The sequence below is a fragment of the Vanessa tameamea genome, chromosome 4 (genome assembly GCF_037043105.1).
Source record: "Vanessa tameamea isolate UH-Manoa-2023 chromosome 4, ilVanTame1 primary haplotype, whole genome shotgun sequence".
In the NCBI taxonomy this organism is placed as follows: domain Eukaryota; kingdom Metazoa; phylum Arthropoda; class Insecta; order Lepidoptera; family Nymphalidae; genus Vanessa; species Vanessa tameamea.
The window spans coordinates 7,446,482-7,467,312 of record NC_087312.1 but is presented as its reverse complement, the minus strand read 5'-3'; the positions used below and the strand labels follow the sequence as shown (position 1 = coordinate 7,467,312).

At 31.6% G+C, this 20,831-nt stretch overlaps 1 protein-coding gene and 1 non-coding gene across 5 annotated transcripts in view; one reads left to right on the top strand and one right to left on the bottom strand.

Moving 5' to 3' along the window:
* LOC113394298 (tensin-1) overlaps positions 1-19,393 on the bottom strand; it is a 94,933-nt gene extending 75,540 nt beyond the window's left edge. Inside the window, exon 1 of one of the 4 annotated variants that reach the window (XM_026631544.2) lies at positions 19,194-19,393. In XM_026631544.2, the coding sequence (XP_026487329.2) occupies positions 19,194-19,337 (144 nt within the window). In that variant the 5' untranslated portion in view covers positions 19,338-19,393. Of the gene's footprint in view, positions 1-13,612; positions 13,940-16,186; positions 16,470-19,193 lie in introns of those variants that run through there. The other 3 variants (XM_026631547.2, XM_026631546.2, XM_026631548.2) reach the window with 3 other exon arrangements.
* Trnam-cau (transfer RNA methionine (anticodon CAU)) lies at positions 804-875 on the top strand. The gene has a single exon. It is a non-coding gene; the product is annotated as a tRNA-Met (tRNA).
* Positions 19,394-20,831: the final 1,438 nt, after the last annotated feature.

Below are 20,831 nucleotides of genomic sequence, written 5' to 3'. Positions count from 1 at the left end.
GATATTCAAGATATTTTTCAGTGTCTATTAGTTATCCTTTAACAATGAGCAGTAATTTCTAGAAAGCAATCTTAATTGCTACTTTCAATTAAATATATTCCTTTAACTATAAACTGCGTACGGTTGAAAGTACCGCTCAGTTAGTCGTTACTTGAATGAGCAATCATTTTCCTCTATTCACACTTTCTCTAAATAATACCTATTTTTGCTAAAAGACAATGTTTAAACCAATTGTTTTTTTTTTAAATATTTCTATAAGATTTTATTACGTCTGATATACTGGTCGCAGCCAAATAAGTATTTTAATGTCTGAATGTGCTATAGACATATGACATTTGCAGGTTATTATTGATATTTTGGCTATTTGCAAGTATACTATATAACTATCATAACATAAAACCTCTTACAACTATTTATGATTTGGGTTTATGGCATAGGCGAAAGTAAATCTACCACCAGATGGAAAGTCGTCACCAACGTCCACAGACTTTGACGCTCTAAGAATCATTAACAAAAAATCCTTCATCACATATAATTAATAATAAAAATTACCTAACATCACTAATAAAATCTACCTTAGTAATTCCGAATAAAAAATAATTATCAATTTTCTTACTATAGTTTGATTTCACCAATAAAATATACAATAGGTATATGCAGACTATGAATTAAATATTCATAACGAAATAAAGTGAGACTAGATCTTTGTAGTCTTAGTTTCGATATTCTTTGTTGATATTACTCATTAAATGATTAGGACGCAGTAGCGATAAGCCTTGGATATATTTATATCTCATGAATGTAGCAGAGTGGCGCAGTGGAAGCGTGCTGGGCCCATAACCCAGAGGTCCGTGGATCGAAACCACGCTCTGCTATAAAATATATTTTTGAAATATAATTTATGTTCAAACAACTACCACGGCATTTGTATGATTATGGTTTCCCCTTTTATTATTAATTGAAGGGTCAGCCCCTATCTTTAAGGAAGGGTAACTCAATTACGAACGAATGCAGTAAAGGTGAAAATACCTATTACGCTACATTAATATACCTGGACTTATCTATAAAAAGAAGCATATTGTTTCCATTTCATATTATTTCTACTTAAAATGTAAAGTCAAACTTTTAATAGAACAAAATACGACTTAACTTTAAACTAAGGAAACAATGTAACAAGAAATGTTGTTATTTTCTGTAAGGTATTGACATATTTCGATTACGTTTATAAAATTTAACGCTAAAATTAAATAAAAAAATTAAACATCGCTCACGCTCTTTTAATCGTGTTGTTACGTTGTGGTTTTGAGTCTATTATTTAATTCAATTCATGACTTACGACTTTTGATATATTAATAAATCAAGTTTAATAAAAGTTATTTTATAATAATTATGGTTAATAAATGTCATTGAAAAAATCATCCATTAAAATATTATTGAAAAAAAACTGACATGACTGTTACAGTTTTATTATACGTAAATAAATATATATAATGTACCTAAATTTTATAGCGAGTGCCTGACGAACGACTATTTATTGTGCATAGATACGAACCCCACTGTTTTATAAATCACTATCCAACTTTACGAAGTTAATTACGTTAATGGATAAACTTTGTAACTAATTATTGTATTCTAAGCTTGTGTAAAATAAACACATACAAATAAATAGTAATTTCGCAACAGAATCCAAGAAACTTTCTTAGAACTTCAGATGATAAAATAAATGACAGAGGTCGCGGAGGATACGAGTACCACTATCGATAATGGTATACAGATATACCTATTGTATTTTATTCGTACAATATGCAATATTTATATAAATAAATTACTTTTTAGAAATATAGATATTACTACCCGGTGGGATTTGCTGGCCCGTGTAGGTAGGTAGCAACTATCAATTATTCGCAATCAAAACTCTGTAATGCATATCTAAATTTAAAGTGAGTGAGCCAGTATAATTATACCCAATTCAAATGGAAGTAGGAAAAAAGATAAACAAACCTTAGATTTACGTATTTCATGCGATTTGCTAATAATTCAGCTATGTTGTGCACTATTAAGAGTTTATGATTAATACATCTTTATTTGTAATACAACACTATTGCACTTAAACACTTATTTCCACTTTAATTTAAATTTCGATAACAGATTCGTCGACGTTCGAAACGCAACTTTTTCGCAAATCCATAGTTAATATCATAGACTAATCAAGCTCTCGACCAATGATATCGCGTCAATTTGCTGTCAAATGTTTGGCTTTTTTCCTGCTATGGTTGGATTAGAGTATACAGGCACAAGAATATATATGTATTTAATATTTGAAATCACTTGGTTGGCGGTGCATTAGGAAGTTCGAAGGGATATTATATCTCGCGGTGCAGTCTGCCAGCCTTTCTACGATATTTTCATACATATTTTATATTAATAACGGTGTGACAATCATAATAGTAAGTAAGGATTAAATTATTAATTTGATTCGCTTTCTAAGGCTGAATTTATTACAATCATTGTTGAAATATAGGTAGGCTAAAGGATGTTCAGTCTACATAACTGTGAGTGAACGACACAAATACTATCTCTATAAGGTGGAGTGAAAGTCCAATTTAAGTTATAAAGGAAGTCTTCATTTGCAAAGACACGAAAATGATCGTAGATACAACGAAATATTATTTGCTCATTCATTTAAAATAATCGAAACAGATATAGTATTCGTTTATGATCTATTTTCTGGAATATTGAATAGAATCATATTTATTTTATTTTTTATGAAGTGATTAATACTGTTTCTTCTATATAAATTGATTTGATGTATGATGCGTAGAACTAAATTAATTTTAATAAATAAAAAAAACACCGTTAGAAGATTTCGAGTCTATATGCCAAACAGGCAAACACGTATAGATAGAGAACAGAACAAGATTATGTTTGTTTAACACTCTATATACGTAATACATATTTATATAATAGAACCGTTAAAGATATAGGTATTATTAGTTAAAAAAGAAATTGAAAAATATACGGACGCACAAGTCTGTAAAACGTAAAGCAAAATTTTTGATATTTCTTAGGGCACGTCAAGTCATACGAGTAAAATTTAAGAACGATTTTGCGGACACATTTCTCATTTGTAAAAGTTATTTGTTGATGTTGAAAAGTTATCTTTAAAATTGAAACGATTCCGATGTCAAATAAGTTCCTCTTCGACCCCGTAAGTAGTTTTACTTAACTTGTTTTTACTTATGTATTAAATAAGTTCCAGTTGACAAAAATCACACAATAGATTGATATTCAATATCGCGAACATTCAATTTACAGAAACATCTCATAGCTATTATATTTTAAAAGATTTTCTCATATGCTCCTGGTAATGTAATCAAACGCATACAGCTGTTGATACAGATGTTAACCAACATCTGCTTGCGAAATAATAACAGTAAAACTCGAGCGTAAGTATTTTTACTGTAGTCGAGAATTTCTCTTTTTACCAATATGAAGCCCGCTAATAAGTTTATCGCCGACAAAATATTTTCATTTCAAGACCACCCGTACCGTAAATAATGCAGCTAACGTCTCCGTCGTGTTTGTTTACTTCTCAATAATATTTACGAATACACGTGAATTGTCATTTGATTCAATATTATACGTACATCAATACTACGGATACATAAAGCTAATTGATTCTCTAAACTCACAACATAGTGAATATAAAATAGTAGTAACAGCATGTAAAAATCCAGTGCTGGATTAAGGCCTCCTCTCCATATAAGGTGAAAGTTAGAGTTCAACCACGCCACTGCAAAAATGACCCCCAGGTGTAGGGCAGAATTTTATCTAACAAATATCAAATATTAATATGTGTTCGATTATGCAATATTATTACCACAAAATTTGAAAAACCTGGTAATTGAATTGAGTTATTTGAAAATGTTATAATCCCGTACCACAATAAGCTTTACATGCTTATCGTGGTACGGGATTATAACACTGCAATCTTCCTTACGCCAGAATTCGATAAAACCTTATAAATTAGACATTAGATTAACAATAAATAAATAAATTCAATAATAATATCATAATTATTTAATTAATTTAAAAAAATAATTGTAATGGTACCTAAATAAAAACCAAATAAATTGGTTCATACACACTAAGCGAGGTATTTTTAAGATTGATATACCGACGTTAGTCAACGACAAATGTTTAATCAAAATTCTATTTATCTTCGTTAAGAGTTGCATTTCATGGCGTGTTTCAATTAAATTAAATCTTGACTAGTTATTTATAGGGGCCGAGTAAAGGATGCGTTCACTACTTAATGAGCGTCGATTGTTAAGAAAAATTTAGGGAATAAATGTCTAGTCGTTTAAATGAAAAATGTCGTTACGGTGAATTTGGGAATCCAAATGTACATCACATTAATTGTTTGTTCTGGAAATGAGAGCACAATGGCACTGTGCGAGGCTGTTTCGCGCTTTGTTTGCTAAGTGTTGAAACTTCACCGTGACATCATACGCACATACACTTGTGTATGGCATACTCAAAGCGGCTGCCTTACGCAATTTTATAGATAAACTCCTTTAAAATGCTATCTTAAATATTCATTAGTTGTTAACGAAGAAATTCCAGAATATAACAATATATATCTTTCCATTATATTTTACATAAACTTTCAGTTCCTGTATTCCTTGTTGGTAAGTTTACAATACGTCAGATTTTTCATTGATATAATCGCCCTGAGACATTTATTTAAAATACGAGTATAGTGTAGGTATTTTATCATCTAGAGTTGTGTTTGTATAACGATAAATGTTTATTATTATTAAAGTATATCCTAATTGCTATTAGTAGTACATGCCAAAACTCACTATGTTAAATAAGTACATATATTAAGAAAATAATATATTTAAATAAGTTAGTATTTCTCTCAGATATTTAAAATTTTAATCGGAAGTTGCGATGCTATTAAAACTCCTGTATATTGTTTATTTTATTCGTATATTGTTATAATTTTTAAATAAAATGTTTTTTGATAATAAAAATAACTTAAAGGTAACTTGACCAAACCTATATATAACTTAATATTTCAAATATCACAAAAGACAAATTGAATTTAATAATTGAATTGACAATAAATACCTATTGTGTAAGAAATCACTACACTAATTTACTTGGTGGTAATGCTTTGGGCAGTGCTGGGTGGCTACCGTCTACAGTCTACACTGTCTACTGAGTACTCATCATATATTGTACCGCCAAGCAACAATACTCAGTACTGTCGTGTTCCAGTTTGAAGGGTGACCACTTACCTAAAACGTACACAATTTGTTAATAATCTCAATATTTGTATAAAATGTATCAAAAGCTTTTTTTTTTAAATAAAATATAACATAAGAATACCTAAATCCTTGCGTCTCGGGTCACGATACCGATTAGGGAAATCATTTTTTTTCTAAATTCGGCTTTATGAGAAGACCGACGTGCCATAACAATAAGACAATGCCTTTTTCATGCAAACATAAAAGATGCCTTAAACGAGCCATGAGTGGTCTTTTTGTCATTTGTCAGAATATTTGACGAATATTATCATAATATAAACAAGTTTTGACTTAATAACTTCCCTACAAATATCTACCGCGTTTTATGAAAACTAATAGAATGAAGTATAACGTCTTAATACATTTTAGATATATTTTATATAATTACATGAATAGTAACTTCGTTTTCGTTTCGTCTTTAATCTTAAATACGGCGATTATATTATATAACTAATGAAAGGATAATTATTAAATAAAGATTTTACATTCAATATTATTTTTGTCATTAAGATAAAAATAAAATGATAAGCAAAATAATGAAGTTTACGCAAGTATAGGTTTTAAAGTAGAATTTGATTTTTCTTTACTTAAGGATAATAGATTAACGTTCGAAATACATCATAGAAACATATTTTTTTAATTACTATTAGATTGAAAAAGAACCTATAAAACAGTTAACACTTAACATAGGGATTAAACTGTTACAAATAAAAAGAACTTATGTTCTCAAACTAAGTGCCTCTCTTGGCATTCTTAAATTATGTACCACAGTCAAAAGGTAGTGTTACGGAGCGTTTTAAAACGAAGTTAATCGGATTAGTGCGAGACGGTATTGTATTTCGTAATAACGCCCGCAACATTAGCCTCGCTAGATCGAAATAACTTTTGTGTCTTTCAGTTTGCGTTTTAATCGCACTTAAACTTAATTTTAATTTAACTGTTATATTTAAGTAGGTAGTGTATTATAAATTCTAATTCGCTAAAGTAAATAAGCGTAAAGGGCAATTTACATGTTAATTGATTTTTGAATATCAACGAAATTGTGTGTCTAGATATGTTTAAATAAAATATTAAACTGTTCTTAAAAATATATATAATTTAAGTAGATATTTACTGTAATAATACTGCGATTGAACAAAACATATATTAAAATCTATGCAAGTCAGCACCAGAAGTGTTAATGTGCTTAATTTTTGGTTATAATTCTCCTTATCGATGATTAAAGAAACAATTCCGAAGAATCCCGACGGATGTCGTCAATTTGTCGGGTGTAATTCTGCAACGTTAAGACTATTGCCCAACAGTAGAACTATTAAGGGCTGTTCTACGGATTATGGTAGACTCAGGTAAAAATAAGTCAATCATAGGTAAATTATTTACTTACTATGTGATTTCGTTTGTATTTTGTTGTTCGAGCTATACGACTACATGTCTTTGTTAACATTTGCATTGTTTCGCATCAATAGATTGATTTATGGAATGAACGAACTTACGGTTTTTTGTGTATTTACGTACTACCTATTCAATAATCACGTTCAAAATTTACCTTATAGGGAAATTCTATTGTTTCGAATACTTAAAGCGTCCTATGTCCAATATTTAGTTTTATATTTTTTTTAGCTGGGAGCACTTTCATTTCCATTAATATAAACCTTTTTATTATATACAGGGAAATAACATTTTTTTTAATTATTTTCCACAAACAGACAGGTTTAGGAAAATATTTTAATCTTATTGAAAATGATATTAATATTATTATCATATAATTATATTATATTTTATCTTGATTCATAAATATTTCCTGTACTGTACTCCTCAAAAATAAGATATATATATACATATAAATTGTCATTTGTTTGTAATTCAAGCAAAGGAAACACGCTGTAATGCCTGTTAAAGTCAGCTTTAATATCGTAATCGTTCTGTTTCCATAATCAAAATCGAAGTGAATTTACGGTAAGCTTGTCGCACACTTTGACTTGAAAATAAAATATTACAGCTACATTGTCACAGATTTGATCCCAAATAAAAAATCTGTATGTGTGTTTGCAATTCACAGACGCTAGAAGTGATATTTAATTATATTTGTTTTTTGCCTCTTTGTAGTGAGGCATTTTCGTTTCATTGAGTTTAAAATCACAAAGACTTTAAAAAAGTTTGACTACAAAAGAAAAACATCAAAACCTTTTTTATTTACTTCAATACACTATTTACGTACCAAAGTATTATAGATTATGGTTGCTCATTTATGTTCAGCAGTGACAAGTTAATTGGTGTCAACGATTGAAGCGACTAGAAAACGCTGACGATAGCTACGCTGTCATCGCGTCAATAAGTCACGCCCGTCGCCAATCGAGGAGACCCTAAGGAGGATCCTATAATTACTTCACGTTAGTATTTAGTACAAGTCGTGATAAAAACATTCGATACGTATCGTATGAATATATTAAATTACACTTCTGACTTTACGTTTGTATTACTATTATATAGGATATTTCTTTAATGTGCAACAAATTTTTACCTAAAAGCGGTTAATATTTTAATCATTTTAGTTAATCCAAATAGTTAAATTTAAACCATGACAAAACAAATTATACTGTACGGAACTTCTTTTGTTTAATATATTATAATAATCTCTTATACGAGTCAGCCAGAATATATCGGTATCGCACGCGGTCGCAATTTACTTAAGCACCCCGTTTCAATCTGCTAAACTTTTTATTTATGCAACGTAATCTATGTATTTCGCCCTTTTGTAATCAACGAAAAATACTGCTACAAAACTGTTATCGTATACTTTAATCTAACGAAACGGTCCGCTAGCTTCTATTAAAAAAGATAAATGTAAGCTCATGAGTCTTATTAAAATTCGCATGCACATTGCTTTAATGAAAATTAATTACGTGTAACTCTACTTTTAAGCAGTCAGTTCCCTTACTGAACCTTAACACATTTACATTTACATACTTAAGCTACAAAATACGGAAACTATATACTTTATAATATATTTATTTATTTTATTTCCATGGACGTGCTAGAATACGTTCTTTCAATATAGTTAAAAAGAAAGATACTATCTCGCAGGGAATTCGTTCGACTTAATTAATATAGAAAATCTGATTGACATCCAGTAAGACCTCCCACGCGGCGAAGCTTGTCTGTTTTATACATTATTTACATGCAATTGTTTAATTCAGAACTTGTCGAACTTTCTTTAGATTAAAGTTATAAACAAGTCTCAAGATAAATAAACCTAATACATATATATATATATATATATATATATATGTGTGTATATATTATAAGTCATTAAGCTGATAGATAAAGAGAAATAATCAGTAAATTCTATATATAGTGTATATTTAAGTTTTAGTTAAATATATTTATAATTAGTTATACACAATTCTGGGCTAAGGCCTCCTCTCCTTTTGAGGAGAAGGTTTGGAGCATATTACACCACGCTGCTCCAATGCGGATTGGTGGAATACACATGTGGCAGAATTTCGTTGAAATTAGACACATGCAGGTATCCTCACGATGTTTTCCTTCACCGCCGAGCACGAGATGAATTATAAACACAAATTAAGCACATGATAATTCAGTGGTGCCTGCCTGGGCTTGAACCCGAAATCATCGATTAAGATGCATGCGTTCTAACCACTGGGTCATCTCGGCTAATACACACACAACGTAAGAAGTTATAAATATATTAGTTGCTATTTGAAGTATTAACATTCAAGTGTTTACATTACATTTTTAACTTGTGCAGTGAATAGATTTTATTTCTCGTTTATTTTCACGAGGGTCGTACCAATGTGTTATATTCCCCTTTTAAAGGTAAAACAACTCTTTGTGCTAGAGCGTCTCTTGACTTCGCCACGCGGGACAATTTGTTCACTAGAAAAAATAGTCAAGGGTTATTTTGCGGTTACATTGTGTCGAGTTTAAGTCTCATAAATTATGTTACTGCACTCTTAACTTAAAAGCAGAGTGCACCAGGTGGTCGTAGCTATTTTTAGTCTCCTGTTTATGCACCAATAAGGGAATAAATTTTATTTTATGACTTCCATTCAAACCAAATTTGATTAATGGCCAAGAACAATTCGAGTTTTATGTAGCTTTTAAGAAGTCAATCCTATTTACAATCAAATCGAATTTTCGAGAAATGTTATTCCACAGAGGACGGTAATAAGTTTTTTATTCAGCATCGAAGCGCGGGTTGACAGCTGCCCGGCATGTTTCGCGAAGCGTGATATTTTTTGCAAAGACATGATGTTTGCGGTCAGAGTTAAAATTTCAGCGATGAAATCTAATACATATTAGTAATTCTATACTGAATTACATAGCATGACGAGATGAGTTACGGCAATCTATTCAAAAATATCAGTATGTAATGTAAGCCGTCATTTAAATTAATAGAATATTGTACATTGTACGAGTTAGTTCTGTTTAGGTAGATAAAGTAAAATAATTTATTAATTTGGATTTACATTACACACACAGTACTTGCAAGTTTACATATAAATAGATTTGATTTGAAACTCTAGAAGTAGTCGAAACAACTCTACATAACACGGAACACACCTAAAATTATGATTGATATTATAAATACCTAATTCATTACAGTACATTCTAAAAACATAATCGGTTTCTTTGAACAAATCGCTGCAGCTACTGGTAATTGAACGCTCGTAGTTTGTACATACGAGCAAGTACTGATTGCGCATTATTCATAATGAAGCCGCTCCTGCTCTGTTCATTAGAGGCATCGCTAAGTACCTGCGAGCTGCCCCCTTCAACTCCACTTCCGGTCAGCTCTCAACACGCTTTAGGCAGTTCCTGTACTGTGCAATATCCGGTTGCAATAACAATTACGTATTTGGATCGAAACATACACTTCTGAAACTGTTTTTCATTTACGTTTGTAATATGTTGAACCAGTTTTAACTGGATTATATAATTTTTTGTCTTTATTTAAAATTACTAGCAGCCCTATTATAAGCTTATAACGCGTCATTCTACGTGGGGGGTAACTGTGTATGGCGTATTTTTTTAACAAATATATTCAACTAGGTAAAGTACCTCGTTGAAAATTACCGTACTAATATGTATATAAATCTCAAATTATTAATTGGTATAAGAAGACTTGTTTTAGTAAATTACAAGCTAATTTTAACCCATGCCCACTAATAAATTAAAGTGCAATCAAACTCTCAGCAGACGGTTTAGTCACAATAGTTCTATCTTTTATATTTAATTGCTGACTAACGCATATCTAAAACGTCTAAGCAGCTCGACTCAAAGAATCCAAACAATGGTTGAGTAGTGTGACAAAAAGGTTTGTCAGTCACCAAACGAATGTGGATTAATCTCGTTCCCATCGTATTCGGTACGGCGCAAGCGCAGCTTTCAATCTTGGAAGGTCCGTCTTTAAGGAATATATCGTAAATCATCGAGTATATCCGTTCTCAAAGATACCGACATCGTTCAAACGTTCTACTGCCCACTACTCATTGTTATAAGAACATTGTTCATATTACAACGTAAATACTAAATATTTAATTATACATTAACAGACAAAAATAACAGAATTTAAAAGATATTATATTTGAAATGATTTTGTGTATAATTTATTAACATTACGGCATTATAAAAATTAAAAGAGTCTATTTTACAAATTAAGACCACGCGGAATAGTAACAAGAATGCTAGTAGCATTTCGCCGTAGAATCGCATTCCCGAATCCCTGGTCGAAAGATGAACCAGATCCTATTTTACTCACTAAATGAAAAACGTACTCACTAAAGTGAAAAACGTTATATTCACTAAAATGAGTTTAATTTGGAGTACTGAATTATTTTAATATATTATGAGATAACCTGTCTTACAGCGGACAATGACTACGGGCATATGTATCAGCTAATTGCTCGGACACGTCAAAAGCACCGCCCATTGAAAGGCCTTTTGTCCGCAACGTTGAGGCACACAGCCTCATGTGTACATATGCTCTTAATTAACTCATAAGCCTGGATAGCACATAGGCAAATAATCAAATACAATGACTACTTTATATTAGTAATTCTCTTTATATCATCCTTCATTCACCGCCCCGAACAAACATTAGTCTTCATGCAAAAACGTATTCACAGCACATATTATACTCTTGTGTATGTGTACAATCCTCTATTAGAAAATACAACGAACTGTAATGAGTGCTAATTTACATTAAGCTCTTTAATTTGCATAAAGGTCAAAAAACAACCGACACATTCGACCTAAAAACATATCAATAGTTACTTATTCTTAAAGAGGTTACATGGCTAACCAATAATGAGAAATTCGTTTGCGTTGTGACACTGAACTTGGAATAGTGTTTGCCCGCTGAGCCATCGACACCGACCGGGGCTTGTAGGCGGTGCACTGGTTCTTACGCAACTATTCGGGAACTTTAGTTCTGCGTGTACGCATGTGACAACGGCCGCGGACTCGCATCACCACATTAGCGTTCTACCGTTAACTCTACTTGCCAAGGCGAACTAATGACGCCATACATAGGAAACAATACTAAATATCAGCACCTTTATTTTCTCCGTCGTGCTTTCTAATGTTACTAGTAGGTATATTGATAACAAAAGATAATAAATATTCGCTGTATATAAAATTTAACCTTCATCTGTTGGAACAGGTTGTCGTTATCATAGTTTTTAATGTGACATCATTAAATATGTTATTGTATAATTCCATCAACTTATTGCAATTTTACATGACGATAACCTTTGCAAGTTTCAAGTATAAACAGAAACCGATATCGACTAAAATACATAAAGATTATCATTCTAGTTTCTGATTTTTACAGAAATTTAAATACGTAATTAAATATAAAATAGTATTAAAAATATGTTTTTAAACGGTAGAACAATGTGGAACACGCTCAATAATTATAGAGCCGCAGATATATTTTTATGTCATTTGTATATAAATATTTTTTACCGCATCTATCCAAACCGCAGCCTTATTATAAAAGATTTATGTTGCGATAACAATGTTTGTATGTAATAATAGTATTGTTATTGATATCAACGACACCTACCTATATAACGTATACTGTTTCTAATTCAAGAAAACAACATTTCTCGAGAGAAATATTGTTTCAAATTTACATCGAGTTGAAAATTTGAAAATGTGTGTTATCGTTTCATATTTTTTTATAATAATTAGATAAAATATAATTCTCGTAAAGGTTTGTTGAATTGTAGTTTTTAAGAATTTAAAGAATTCTAGCATTTATTTTGTAGATAAATTAATTTATCTCATCACAAAATCTCTGAATGTTTAAAAGTAAAATAGTATTTTGTTTATATTGGCATAAAGATGAATAGAAACGTAAGTATGTTACGTGTTTGTAACCATAACAAGGATAATCGGAAAATTACTCTTGGCCCAATTGAAGAAACATATCCGCCGATATAAGTCACCAAGGATCAATTATATCTCATTGTCTTCGTTAAAGCGAAATACTGGCGTGAGAAAAAGGGCTTATATATTCTTTTGTTACCCTTTGTATACAAGCAATTTGATTCAGATCTTTACATTTTTTGATAACAAAATTTTACGTGCCTATAACCTCTTCATGATTAAATTTAAGTTTTTTTTATGACATAGTTAGGCGGACTGGCACACGATCCACCCGATGGTAAGTGGTCACCACTGTCCATAGACATTGGTACTGTAAGAAATTATGATTATTTCCTCATAACACCAATGTACCACCAACCTTGGGAACTAAGATGTTATGTCACTTGTTACACTGGCTCACTCACCCTTCAAATCGGAATACAACGGCGGTAGAATATATAATGAGTGGGTGGAACCTACTCAAGCGAGCTTGCACAGAGCTCTACAATCCAATGTACATCGAAAATATAAATCATCAAATATAATTTAATCCGTATGAATTAATTGTCTTTCCAATCACAAAAATAATATACGAAAATTATCATACAAATAAACATACATAAACAACATCTACTACAACTAAACACAACTAACAACGAAAAAAAAAATTCCGATACGTTTTCATTCCTTTGATGTAAATTTTGAAAATTAGGTATCAATGAATGTTTAAAAAATTTAAACGATTTTAATAAATATACTTCATCGCATGGCTTTAAACTAACCCATAGAATAACACTGAAAAGTAATGACTGGTTCACCAATTTTTGTAGAATAAATGTAGTTATTACTGCTACAACACAATTATAAACTGTAAAATATAAATATCTTACTGAAATATATACCTGATTTATAAAATGCAATGGTCCACTCACGCGACAAAGTGGCGGCGGAGACTCGTATCCCCAGAAACAATTCCAAGGCATTTTTATTCATTTTCATAAACTGAAATAATAAGTCGAAAATTTTGCCTCCATTTTCACGTAGCACATTAAATTCATAGAAAACAATAAAACCGAAATTTGTTTCTATTATTCATATTATTTAAATGTAAAATCTCGTAGAGAAAAGTAAAATTCACTTTTAAAAAGGTTTTGAAGCGGTTCTGGCGTAGAATTTGTACTATCTACGTTAACGAGCGTCCCCGAGCTCCGCCGCCACACAACTGAGGTGCACATAGCAGCTGATTCGCTCTCATCAGAGACCATCACAAAAAAAGTTTCTACGATCCAGTAGTAAAGTAGGCAGGTTATTATTTTACAAAGATAAATGTATTAAGTTACCAATCCATACTTATTGACATCGCAATAAAATATTATAAAAAAAGTTTATTACAAATATTATCAATCAAATTTTAACTAATCGGAGAATATTTTTTTTATGATATAGGTAGGCGAACTGACAAATAGTCCACCTGATCATCGTCCATACATATTGACGCTGTAGGAAACATAAACCATTCCTTACTTTGCCAATGTGCGACCAACCTTTGGAACTAAGGTTACGTCCCTCTTGCCTGTGATTACACTGGCTATACGATACGATACTAAGTATTGCTGTTTAACGGAAGAATATCAGATGGGTTGTTGGTGCCTAACCAGGCGGGCTGCAGAGTCCTACGATGTATATTTATGGAGCTCGTAGGAGCTCTACTCGTTGCGGCTTCTCCCGCGAATAAATATTACCGTATTTATGTTAGACCATACGTTTATGGTCATATTTACTTGTCTTGTTTTCCTAACAAGAATTCTGAACGGCTCGATTTCATGAAGTTAAACATTGGAGGAACGCAGTGTCTAAATTCGCTTAAAATCTAAATATTTCTGCGTCTCTACATTACGAAATGACAATATTTTCCAATGTCTCAGGGTCATGGTGCCTTATTGACTTTTACTAATAATATAGATATTAATATAAATTATAGAAGTATATTTTGTATCTAGCAAAAAAAATATATAATCAGATTGTTATCTTGTTTATAACAAATTAAATTCCTTTTAATATTTTAACGTAAATATGAAGTTATTGTATCATATCTTTAATATATGTGGCGAAATACTGGCGCAGGTAAAATGCGCGTTCACGTAACACAAACAAAATATTTTAGTCTGTTAATTTTACAAACCCCACTATATTTTACTGACTTTAATTTTTTGTCCGTAAACATTGCGGATGCTGTGAGTAATTAACGATGATGGTCGTTCGTGATGTGATAGATAAGATAAGATCGTGATGATATCCGTAATAAATATCTATCTACGTGGCGGTGTTGGTAATTATGGTGATGATGTCGTCCTAAATGATTTCGGTCACGTTGACAACTATGTGCGCAAACACAGGTGTACTGCCATAATCCGTTGGGTTGAAAAATCCAACACGACCCAAAAGAGTTCAGGAGCAGGACCAACAGCTCCATGGGCTTTCCAAGAAACGGTAGGCTACTAAACACTTCCAATTTCCTGACACCGGACGGAAAATTTTTCGATAAAAAAACCCAATAACTATTTTATCGGCCCGACCTGGGCTTTAAGTCCAGCATCTGGGAGTCTACGGCCTTATATAATCGATAGACCAACGAGGCAGTCAACCTTAGAATATATTATTCAAATATTAATAAAGTACCAAAATGATGTCAAATGTCAAATATTTTGGTCTTAAATTAGATTTCTAAAAAATATATTGATAAATAATATTGATATTCTAGGTGCCGTTTGAATTTTTAAATTCACACATGAATAATGAATAAAACGCAATGATTAACATCGGTACGGATAGAATAAAAACGTGTAATAATATAAACTTGGATAAAACCTTTATTTTAGTTGTATATATATATTATCTGTCCTAATCATCCCTTTCAAAACATTTTAAATAAATACATAGTTAGTCCATTATCCATACGTACACATTCCTAGTGTATAATCAACAAATTTTATGTATATATATCATTAACATGCATACGATAGTCAAAATCCATTATACACAATCTACAGAATTATTCCTGACCAAGATTATCTCGTGACGATTGTCGCGCGATGAGTATTGAATATATCGAACAAACACAATGCAGTTGGATAACATTTATTAAATAAGCGGATTAAATTTTTTATAATGTACCTAAACTAAACATTTTTAAAAGAACAATCGGCAACATTATATATATTGGTATAATGTATTGGACGATTGCGACCAAAAAATGAACGAAGTCGTAGGTGAAAGCTAGAAAAATAATATATTTGAAACGTGACACGAAGAATAATTTTAACACTTTTGAACCTACTTTGACTATTAAGTCGAAGTATAATTTAGGATTCAAGAATTAAAAATTTGAATTAGGAACTTACATGAAAATAAATTCTAATTAGACTTATCTAATGTAATTTATAAAAGTGATCTATAATATATAAAAGAAAACTAACCTGAGACACAAACTGTATTGGTGTGCTGACCACGGGCGGACGCTGGCGGTCACGGGACCACGGGCATGTCCAGGGCATACTGATATGATGAACAGCTGATTTTACACTTCATAAGAAACACGACCATTTACACAATTTGATTTAATATGACCTGTTGGATGTTATGAATATGACCATTTCGATTGATTAAATAAATATATGGTACGTTATCATTATTAAGCAGAACACGATTATTCCTGGGTACGTGCGTGCAACAGGATAGTAGGCGTACGCATGCGTGCGAACTGTAAGCCGCGCGGCTCGGGACTAGGAGGCCCGAGCCGACTCCAGGCCGCTATACTCTTGTATTGTATGTAGTGAGCACTGTACGTTTGTGAACTACATAAAAGAAACCCAAACACTCCCGGTTTCAACTACGGGACGGACGTATCAATTGCCTAACCAACGTATGTACGTTTGCGTTAGTTACGAATTTAACCGCTGATGTACTCTTACTGCAATATTTACGACATTAAACAATATCAAAGTTACTACTGGACATAACACGATTACAACTTACAATAAGAAAAGGAAATGTAGGCCATCGTTTCCGTTGATATTAGGCTCAGAAAAGCTGGAGGAACTGAGCTTTGTACAATATTTTTGTCGGGCTTACATAACATTTTAAAAACTAAATAATTTCAAGGTTTATTTAGTAATATCCTAAAAATTCATCGCAAATTGAAATGGCAGATTCTGATCTGATTTTGACATCATTTTTGAAAGTGTTATAATATCGATATTATTTATAGATGATTTGCTCGTGTTTCCTACTAATCATCCATTTGATCCAGAAAATGACTGTCCCAAGGCCTACCTCAATACGATTTTGCGTCACAACCCTCTATTTGTAAAAAAAACAAAATACTGTGTCAATCCAATCTAAGAAATTCATCTTCAAAAATGAGGCACACCCGTGACTCTATCGTTGCTTGTGATTGCGTTATCACGAGATATAGGATTAAGAAAGTAGAAAGAAAAGCTTAATAGAGTTTAATTAATTTTCTTTCTTTCCTAAAAAGTATATTGTTCTTGAAATCATATAGAAGAAAAAAGACAAATGAACGTTACATTTTATTCACAGTATCTCTCTGGATATGTAACTAATGTAGAACACAGCATTTTTATATTATTATTACATATTATGTATTTTGTACACGTAATTTTTTTTTTATGCTTGCCATGAGTGTCAATTATTTCGAAATAAAATTTAAGTATATAGTCCTAGTCGGAGTTTTTTGTTGATTTATAGTTTCTTGGACATATAATAAAAAAAATACAACATCACTGAAACAGAAGAAATGTATAAGCAAAGCAAGAATAGGTACGGTTTTATTGATAGAAGGTATTTCTAAAAATCTGAAACTTAATAAATAACCAAAAGATAAAATTAAGATATAGTGACCGGTTTTATGTCATCTTCAAACTTTTCTTTATTGAAGTAATTGACCTTGACATCTGTGTATAAGAATACGTTTTTATAAATCATGTTTTTCCTACAACTTCAAGAGGAATCTAGGTGATATTGTCTACCACAATACCATATTCGATTCGACAGAATTCGAACAGTTATCAAAATAACTCTACCATGGTTGCAGACGCGATTCTTATTGTTTCGTATACGTGTTATCAACAATCGCATTTATCTAATAAGGTGTGCCACATGAGAACCACATAGACATTTTGCTCATCAGCTAAACATTTCATAAAATTGAATAACATTTTGATCTTATGGAGTTTTTTAAAAAAAACAAACATTTGTTTATATTTTATAACATGTAATTTTTTTTCGAAAAAAATTATCTTTTCGTCCGAAAATATGACTTAGGATATTTACTTTATCACATTATCGCTAGAAATAGTAGAAGAGTAGAGAATATTTTTAAATTTACGATATTAAAAACGTAAGGAACATTTGCAAAGCGCAATTGTTCCAATTGTAATTTATATTAATTGTTGTTGTAATTATATTACACGGTCATATACGGTTTACCTTATATATACTTACTTTCTGTTTTACCTATGCAATTTATAAATACACATTGCATATACAATGTACATAGCTATATACCGAAACTATATCTGGATATGCTAGATATTTAACATTAATTTAGAGCAATTACAGAACATTTTGTTTGACCTCGACAATTAATTTACCTTAGCTATGGACTGAGCATGGATGCTACATTCACTAATAAGTCTCAATTAACATTCATGCTCATCAAATATAGAACCTACATCAAAATATGCTAATAAAGTATGTAGATCAATTAATACGTTCAGTTTCACACTAACCAATGATTTTTATTAACCATGACTAGCTACGACTGAATTGAAAATAATAAAATAAAAGAGCTTAAAAGTAGTACAAATAAGTAAAAATTCTAATGTATATTTTATTTTATCCACCTAAAATATCAACCGACAAAAGGAACGAAATGTCAATAATAACAATAACTTCAAGTAATAAGAGACATAATTAAAATAAATAGGTACTTTATACGTACCTGTCTCACTAGTAATAAATGTACCTATGCGTAATTCTCGAGTGACCGCGAGTGTGTGAGAAAAATATTACAATTAAAAATCTAAGCGATATATTTGAACGCTTAATCGTATTCGTTCTCTTATATTACGAAATAGAAAGTACTGTAAATAATTTGTCTTTTAATCACACTCGCTTTTTGCATTTTGTTTTGTATTTGAACAACTGCAGCTGACTGGATGTTTTCTTCCGATACAATGAACAATGAAAAACGTGATAACACAAAAATGGTTCACTTTTGCATCATGCACATGGGGGTTAAAATTATCGCAAATAGTCACCCCTATCACCTCCTAACGGGAATACGTCGAAATACCAATAACCCTGTATATTACGATACAGTCATCCACGTGTATAATATTTACTTACGCTACACATATTGTTATAAAGTACACAGGCTTTAGTAATAATTGTTTAACATACCAATTTTGAATCCTCCGTACTCATGAGATTATGATACCAGGAAACAATTGTTCGTATATATTTTAAAACACAACATTTTAAATAATTACATATAAAAAAGCATAGTAATATTATAATAAGTATAATAAAAAATATATTTTCCATTGCAAAGGCAAAGACGTGTCTATGCAATGATTATGGCACACAATTGAGCATAACTGCGAGTGTACCTATGTCTGAACACCTCACTTGACTGAAATAAACAATCATTACGCGCTTCGATGGCCTCTTTGAACCTGGGTTCAAGTCACTATTGTTAATAAATTAATAATCAACACATAGTGCTTAATGAAGAAATTATTGGATAATTGCAACTTGTAAGGCGAAACGTTATTAAATAAGATAGAAAGATTAAATTCAATTCTCTTTATTAACATTATACATTCAAGTAGGTATTGTAAATTTACAAAATATTATGCTAGAAGTTTTAAAAACACAACCTCCAGTTTTGATTTCACATTTGACCTTTTTTTCTTCCCTATCTATCTTAATATCTTGTAAGATATCGCTATTTTTTTTTTTTTGTTTAAATTTTATGTTGACTCGTACATTTTTTAAGTATACAATAGTCGTTTACAATTGACTTTCTTTGCAACACTTTTTAAAAATGTAATGTTATTGAGGAACTAGAATTAGTAGAAACATTTAAAATCAAAATAAGTACACCTTGGACTACTACTACTTTTTATCATTTTCATTTTTATTTATCATACTTTTATTGTTACAAGTCCGAAAACAAGTGTAATTCGGTGACGTATATTTTTTTTAATTTACAATTAGAGAACAAATGGACAAATCCTCCTTCTGATGTTAAGTGGTTACCTCCGTAAGCATACTTACATAAATTGCACCAAACCATTCCTTATACAATGAAAGCGCTGCCAGCCAAATATGATCTAAGACCTTATGTTATTCCAGCATATAAATAACTCTTACTGTAGGTAAGACATCAATACATATTATTGTACTGCTTGGCGCTAGAATTTTCCTATACTTAAGAGAGATTGCATAGTGAAATTGCATTATTTGTCGAGTATTATTTTACTTTATTTTTTTTTATTTATATAAAGTTACTGGGCTTGAATCATTGTAGCCCGTGACACAAAATTAATAAACATCCTAGCAGAAATTCATAGCTTACCGGAAACGATTTTAAAGAGGTATTTTATATAGAATTAGGATTGAATTAAAATAACGGCCCAGGCCCCGAAGTGCCTTCGAGACAGACGGCCAAGCCCTGGACCTGCAGTGACGGCGGTGACGTGTTTAATCCGCGATCTGATATCTCCGAAGAACAAGACGTCGCACTCACCCCAATCAGACCACGGCCCGTCGGTTTCATCGAACCGTTAGGCGCAGTCAATGAGGGAATTCCTGATGGTCAACGACCCGGGAAAGCCCAAAACAACACGCACCCATCTGTAGTGGCCAGATGCACGAGAGTAATGCTAGACGACAGGATACTCGCGATAGTAAAGTCCATCTCAGAAGGTCCGGGGGTCGACGCACCTCTCGTGGGTTGGGAACTGCCACAGAGGTCTACCGTAACATCTACTCTGCAAGCCTCATCGTCCACTCCCTCAAAATGGAGAGATTCAC